At 33.4% G+C, this 7,710-nt stretch overlaps 1 protein-coding gene across 4 annotated transcripts in view; it reads left to right on the top strand.

The window, feature by feature from the left end:
- LOC117180893 (histone-lysine N-methyltransferase SETD1B) overlaps positions 1-7,710 on the top strand; it is a 436,186-nt gene that overhangs the window by 296,581 nt on the left and 131,895 nt on the right. Inside the window, exon 8 of one of the 4 annotated variants that reach the window (XM_033373480.1) lies at positions 2,547-3,908. The exons of the other annotated variants lie outside the window; for them this stretch is intronic. Coding sequence (XP_033229371.1) covers positions 2,547-2,638 — 92 coding nt within the window. The 3' untranslated portion in view covers positions 2,639-3,908. Of the gene's footprint in view, positions 1-2,546; positions 3,909-7,710 lie in introns of those variants that run through there. 4 annotated transcript variants of the gene reach the window in all.

Below are 7,710 nucleotides of genomic sequence, written 5' to 3'. Positions count from 1 at the left end.
ATATATCTAGTCGGGAGTGGTGCTGACTGAAAACAGATGATTTGGAGCGATTCGCGCGCCATCTGCTGGTCATTCTAAGGACTTATTGAACTACCCTCGTAGCAAGACATTTCAAGCTGATTCCGCAAAAATTCAATTCTATTCATAAAAAAATGGTTAAAATGTGCATTTGTTAATCAAAATTGTCTGCGAAAAAAACGACTTTTATTGATTAATTTGTTCTTAACATTATTACAAATTTGTATTGTTACTCTCACCCGCTGAAAATTCTTTTTAATTAGTTATTACATTAATTTATAACCTTTTCCAATGAATTTGAAAGTCATAGAAGAAATTGTATCACGGAAAAGTTTAGCAATAAAAAGTTTTAACTTTGTTGTTAAGTAACAAATTTCTGTGAGCTCGAAATGAAATGTCGGCAGCCACTCATTATACTTGCAAGCCTTGCGGGAATTTCTAAAAAAATAACATCAAAATCCATTCAGAATTGCACTGTCGGTCAATTTTTGTCCAAAAACCGCGTTTTTTGATACACTGTGCGACTCTGCTGCTGTGGGTTTCAAATCGTTTGGCTTGCATTTTTTTACACAATAACAAAATTCGAATTCCTAATATTGTTTATTTTAATTTTTAATTAATAAATTAATAACTAAGCATTACTGATAATAATTTTTTTTAACTTGTTCTCGGATGAAACCGGTTTTTCATCATAGCAATGGACTAAGTCAAGTAACTAATGATAGGAGGATGTTATAAGCTGATTTAATACGATGTTTGAAATCTTTTGCGACCATGTTGCAGGTACAACACAAGAAGCATAGTATAGTGTGGATGCTTTTTTAGAACTACCATCAGAATTATTTATTATTTTATGAAAATATATATTATCAATTGCTCTTGGTAACAGGTGGGTGTTTTTAAAGCGACAAACTCATTGAAAGTGACGAAAATTCTGCTGGTTGTAGTGGAAAACCCCCACAGCAGTGGAGTCGCAAGCAGATATAGTACGCTACCATCGGGCCAGTGCTGCTGGATGAGAGACGTGCCGCTTGACTGATACTAGTGAATCAGTCAAGGTTGCCGCAATTTTCAAAAATTAATATTTTCAAAACTGGGCTCCACTTACAAAAAACCTGTTAAATGTGTCGAATGAAATTTGATAATCTTTTAAATTATGCTCACGAAACCTCGATTTGAATGTCGAACCTCAATCCATCCCCTTGTGACTTAGCACCCTTTGCTTTTATTTTTCAAAAAAGTACTCATAAACAGAACTTCAAGGTAACTACATGATTTTTTGACAAATGAATTCATGCAATTTTTCACGAAGTACAACGATCGAAAGTTGAACAAGTTATAAAAGGTGCTTTCAACCATGTTTTTCACCTTGACTGTAAATTGCCTCCAAAGTTGTGGATGCATCGTCAAAAGCTTGTTAATTTTGTATAGTAATAATATTGAGCTTCATGTGATGTAGAGATAGACAGTAAATGATCAATATTACGCAAATATCACGATTATGAATCCAATTAGGATTGAATGGCCAAAGTTAATTAATTTCCAGAAATAAATTAATTAAGGTTTGTCTGAAATAGGTGTTGTCTGTTAATCCATCTTGAGAAAAAGAAAAATTAAAATTTGTGCGATAATTGTATCTCCATGTTAGGTGCATTTCAGTCCTAAATTGATATAAAACATCAATATTTATAATACGAAATATAACATTTGAGAGGAGCCAGAACTCCAACGCAACACAATTTTGGCTGTTTTCTTTTAGCCTGTTGGTAGCACTATTGCCATGGTTTTCGTATGTTTCTCGCTGCTCTCGTGTGATTTTCATTATTTTAAGGATATTAGTTTCTTGTCGCTAAGAATAATAGTGCGTAAATCTGAAGACAAATATTGATGGAAAGGACGAATAAAAAAATTGAAAAAAGTGTACGAACATCAACAAAAATTGCGAAAAAGTGCAGTGGAAAGAAATTCTCTGCTTGTGTTGAGAATATTCATAGATAAAGAGGCTAAAGATGAAACGAAAGAAAATAAAAATATGTGTAAAGGATGACACATGGTTGATTTATAACTGCTTGGTAAATAATTAGTGTGTTCTGCATCTGATTGCGCAGAAATTCTGTCTCTCCAAAATATAGGAAAAGAAACTCGACTAGGCATAGCTTCAATTATAAAAGTGACATGCCATAAATGCTCACTGCTGAACATTGCTAAAACAAGTAAGCAGCACAAAATCTAAAGAAAAGGATCCAAACCTCAATTTATATATTTGATTTATGTATTTGATGTATTTTACGTATTTTATGTATTTTATGTATTTGATGTGAACACTAAAGCCGCAATAGATATATAATAAGTTTCTCTTCCGAAGTACTCTGAATTACATATGTTGAATAAAGCATATCTCTTTTTATTCTTATTGAAGAAATAATGCGATAAAAAGTGTATTTTATATAATATGCTGTGATAAATAAATAATTATAAACAAAATTATAGTCGTATCTAAATAAAATCACTTTCTTGTTTATCTCTAGGTCAGGGCTCTCCGCAATCCACATGTGCAGCCTGGCCCAGGATCGACTGTCCATTATTCGGATCTATCAGTTTTTTTTCTTTAGGAAACTGAGAAAAAATGTATCACCGCTTGAAAAAAAATCTTAGTTGAAAGGGTTGAGGCTCTTCGAATTAGGTGAAGGATGGGGATCCTTCTTGACAGTTCTGCGTCAAAGCTGAGTAGATCTATACTATTGACCCGGGATCGGCAGTTGATACAGAATCTACCTTTGCAAACCCCTGTTCTAGGGGCTTTACATAGTGCAACAGGACTGGCACACCTGAATACAATGTTTTCCTGCTTAAACATTCCAAAAGTCACTCTTCCGACTTTTCCAATGTAGCTGTGAGAATGAAACGTTAACTGACTTTACAGGGTAACATCACTCTAGGATTTTGGTTTCATGTAAAAAAAAGTTTATAAACAATTTACTGCTTATTTTTTTGATAAAAATGGAGTCATTTCTTCAAAAGTGCGCTATGTCTACAAAGTTTGATTTTTTTTAAACCTACGTCATGCTATGACCAATAGTATATAAATTATAAAAAACTTTGGCTTTTCGTTCCAGGTCTTATACTTTACGAGAAAACCTCCCTCCCGTGAAGGATTTTATGACCCCAAGCGAAAAAGGATTCCCACAAAGAGCCAATTTATTATTTTGTACAGCTGCATTTATTACACGTCCTTGGATAGTAACTTTAAAGAATGATGTAGATTATTTGGTCCGAAATTTATTTTAAATATGAAAAAAAGATGTTAGAAGTCGAAGAATAGCAAAAACTAACATTTTGTGGGGGGTTTCGAGGGGATATCTGGCTAAGGTTACAGGGTCGTTTAAGTACCAATTTAAAATATATTTTTATGAATTTTTATGTCTGGGGTCCTTTTCACCCCAGTGTGCCATGCAAAGGTTCAAAAGAACGATTTTCGAAACGGGACTCTTTCGCCGCCATTTTGTGTCAAAATTAAAATTAAAAAAAAAGTTCATACTTTAATGCGTGATAAACAAATCCTCTGTAAAAAGATCATAGTACTTTCTTACATGCTCCCAAAATAAATCGTCGGTTAGAATTTTTCTTACCGCTAGAATGGTGTTACCCCTTAAAAACATCTGATGAATGGAAAAATCCCTGTAAACATGTGCACTGTATTTTACAGAGAAATGATTAATTTTTGTAATCAATTTAAATGCAAAAACTTTACGTGATTAAAAATGTTTTCTTTAGAACTTTACTTACAGTTTAGGTAGCCGAAAATATTCATCGCTACTCCTAAACAGTCTTTTTATACTAATATTTTTTTATTTCATAATTTTTATTAATTCCGTAATTTACAATTTATTGTTGCTTGCAATGAAAATGAAGGACCTTTAAAGACTTGTTTACATTTCTACATTTTTACAATTTAGTTATATCAAAGACTACTGTAAAACATACAAATTTTTGTATGCATATGACATTTATTTTTTAACTTGTTTTATTTTTATCAGCTTGTTTTTGTTTTGAAAAAACTACTTGTCAGATCTTAATGAACAAATTACTTTCAAATAATTTATTATTAGTTATATATTCGTTATATGTATAATAAAACCCTGAACAAACAAAAACGTAAAATTGAGATCAGAATGATTTGACAAAACTTAGTGCCTAGAAATTCAACGGTGACTAATTTTCATCTAGATTCGACTGCGATTTCACATAATTCTTGGGAAGGTTTTGCGATGGCAGGGGTTTTCGAAACGGCATTTGGTACAAAAGCATCAGGTGATTTAAACGAATTATCCTTGAGAATTTCAACGGCAAATACTTCTCATCTAAAGTCAACTGAAGAATGGACTGAGATTTATCTTGATTTTTCGAAAGCCTTTTCGACGGCAGTGAAATTTTCTTAAACGGGCTTTATAAATACAGACAATCTAACTGCAACAAAAGCATCAGATGCTTTGGATGACAAATCTTTGGATAATTTAACTACGTTGAATTCCTGTCATCCAGATTCGACTGATCAAATATAATCACAGAAAATACAAACTTCCGGAAAAAAACAGTATAATGTCAGAGTTTATGACATTTTGAATGAATATGAAGCTATGATGGGTATTGAATCGAAACTGGTTATGGCATATTGATCTTTGAATAGAGCTTGATTCAGGTGCTTCTTAGAAGAGGATATATCCACTCACGATTGTCGTCTGAACTTCTGGGGAAGCGAAAAAGCTATGGAAGCTCAGCTTACTAAACTTTGAATGTACGCACCTTCTTTAAAAGCTTACAATCTTGTTAACTTCAGCTACCATAATATTCCTACATCGGGATTTCACATATGTAGTATCCCAAAATAAATGTAATAGGACTAGTATGTCGGGAGCGATTCGAAAGACACCATATGATGCTTTTGAATCATCATGGAAATTACAAAAAAAAAAATACAAATCTATCAGGAATTACTGGCTGTAACCTATTTTGAACAATAGGTTACAGATCCATCCCATTTTACGGCAGTATATTAATCAACTTTGCTTTCGCCTTACATGCCTGCTTTGCTTAAATTCTTTTTTTTCATTATCCTTTTTAAGAGAATGGCTATTCTTTTAAATAGATGAAAACAGGTCTACTCTTCTCGTTCAAAATAGGACAAAATACATATAAACAAGTAAGTGTAAGTTGTCCCAGGTTTCCCGATGATGTCCAGCACTGTCATTTCTTTCGTGACATTTAGACGGCATGCACTGATTCTAATTTCAGCCCAGTATCGAATAAACTACTCGAATACGAAACAGCCTGGAGACTGTTCAAGTTCAGAAAAGTGATCCCCTGCTATGGATGATACATCCGCTATACATCGTCTCTATTATAATCGCTATTGTCACAATATTTTTAATATTATATATTTAACATATACATAATATTATTACACACACATTAGGGTAAATAAAAAAAATGATTTTTGAATTTGAAGTCGGACACAACAAATTTTTCAATAACAAAAAAATTCAAAATTGGATATTATTTAGAGGTCCCATATTCGAGTTTTATTCATTTTTTTATTGAATTAAAAGAAAAATACGGTCTATAAGTTGCACCCATTTTAATGCAAAATATTTAAAATTTCGAATGAACTTTTTTCATTTAGTACGTTAGTGCTTTGGGTGTGTGTGTGTGTGTGTGTGTGTGTGTGTGTGTGTGTGTGTGTGTGTGTGTGTGTGTGTGTGTGTGTCAAATTAACCATGAAATTGATACATTTGACGTATTTTATAGAGAAAAATTTCCAACACTTGTTTTTTTCTTATATTATACTTTAATGTTGTTAGGGGACCTCTAAATATTATCCGATCGACTTCTTGTTCACAGCTTATTTTAATAAAAAAAGGTACCGACAGAACGTGCGTTTGCTTGGGTTTGATGTAATCATTTTTTTTACTTATAAATTGAATTGCCCTAACATATAAGATTGGTGTGATTGGCAGTACTAATGGCACCACGACCTACTATGATTACAACACTACACACACTTGTCTTAAAACTAAATCAAGGACGTGCAAGTTGTTGGTGATTTTTGTAGAAACTCCTTGTGTATTCAGGACTATCTTTTTTTATGATTATCATGTCATAATTCGCGGTACAAGGTACATTTTTTACAATTTCTCATTTTAATAGTTAATATATATATATATATATATATGTATGTATATATATTTTTTAAAACTTGTTCTCGGGTGAACCTTGTTTTCATCATAGCCATAGACTAAGTCAAGTGTCTGATAAGATGAGGATGCTATACGTTAATTTAGTACGATGTTTAAAATCTTTCGCGGTGGTGTTGTAGGTAAAAAATTAGGCGCATGGTGTAGTTTAGAGTTCGTTTTTTACCGCTGTTCTACTTAAACAGCGTTCGCGAGCATTAGAAGTGACACACAGAAAAACGCTGGTGTTAAATTTGTTGCAGCTAAAATTTCATTGCTCTCCCAATGAGCATTTCAGAGAATTTTCTGTCTCAAATTTATTCCTTTGAACGTAGTTGCACATCTGGGCATCTAGGGGAATATATAATTTTTAGACTGAATTTTGGCCCATGTCGAGAGTTGTGGAGTGCTGAACCGCGCTATCAGCCACCTGAACACCTGTTAAAGCAACTATTCGCTTTGCGATATTAAACTAAATAATTGTTAATAAGGAAACTAATTGGAATATTATTTACTCAATTTTTAACTTTCTTTCATTTAACAGTGCGTTCTGGTAAATTAGAATAAAATTATAACTTCCTAATGCAACTTCCAAATGTTAGGTTAGTTATAACCGTCTAGATTTAAACTAAAGCCGGGATGTATAGAAAAAGTCATGACCGTTTACATATACAGTTTGGTATTTTCACTTCAACCACCAGCTAACTTCACTTCGTTGAATGCAGAAAATCTAGAGGAAATTTCTTCGAACGCCCAGGCATCAATTTCTATGCAGACGATCACGACTTAGTTTTTACATCCCGACTTTGGTGGTTTGAATGTCACGTAGGTTTTGACTAGCCTAAAATTTAGAAATTATACCACGCCAAGTACAATTAAATGAAAGGAAATTAAAGGCTAGGTGATTATTATTTTAACTTACCTGCTTATGAACATCTATTTCACCCAAATAACGCCCGACAAAATCATCTTGACAGGCGATTGACAGTTTGTAGGCAACACTTCACGTTGCTCTGAATGAGAAAAAACAGTCTCTAAATAATGATTTCCCCCTAGATTCTCATAATGAATCTGTGTGGCTCAAATTTGTTGCAACTCAATTGAACATCAATTTTGACTCCTTTGGAAGATCGGCGATTTTCTGTGCAACAATTTTTTTTTCTTCAAATTTTACTCGGGTGAGCCAGGTTTTACATCATAGCATGGACTAAGTCAAGTGACTGATTAGATGAGGATGTTATTAGTTAATTTACAACGATGCTTGAAACCTCCTACGATGATGTTCTACGTACGCAAGTACGAGCGTAGTGTAGTTTGGATTTCGTCGGTTACCGCTGCCATACTTAAACAGCGGCCTATGCGGTCTACCAGGTGTATACATATGAAACCGGTATTGCCATTTAGCGGCCAGTAGGCACACTTGTAGGCACTGTCGGAACTTACCATTTGTGCTAATTGGCGT

This window comes from Belonocnema kinseyi, chromosome 9, assembly GCF_010883055.1.
Source record: "Belonocnema kinseyi isolate 2016_QV_RU_SX_M_011 chromosome 9, B_treatae_v1, whole genome shotgun sequence".
Lineage (NCBI taxonomy): Eukaryota > Metazoa > Arthropoda > Insecta > Hymenoptera > Cynipidae > Belonocnema > Belonocnema kinseyi.
The sequence above is the reverse complement of the archived record's forward strand: the minus strand, read 5'-3'. Positions and strand labels throughout refer to the sequence as shown.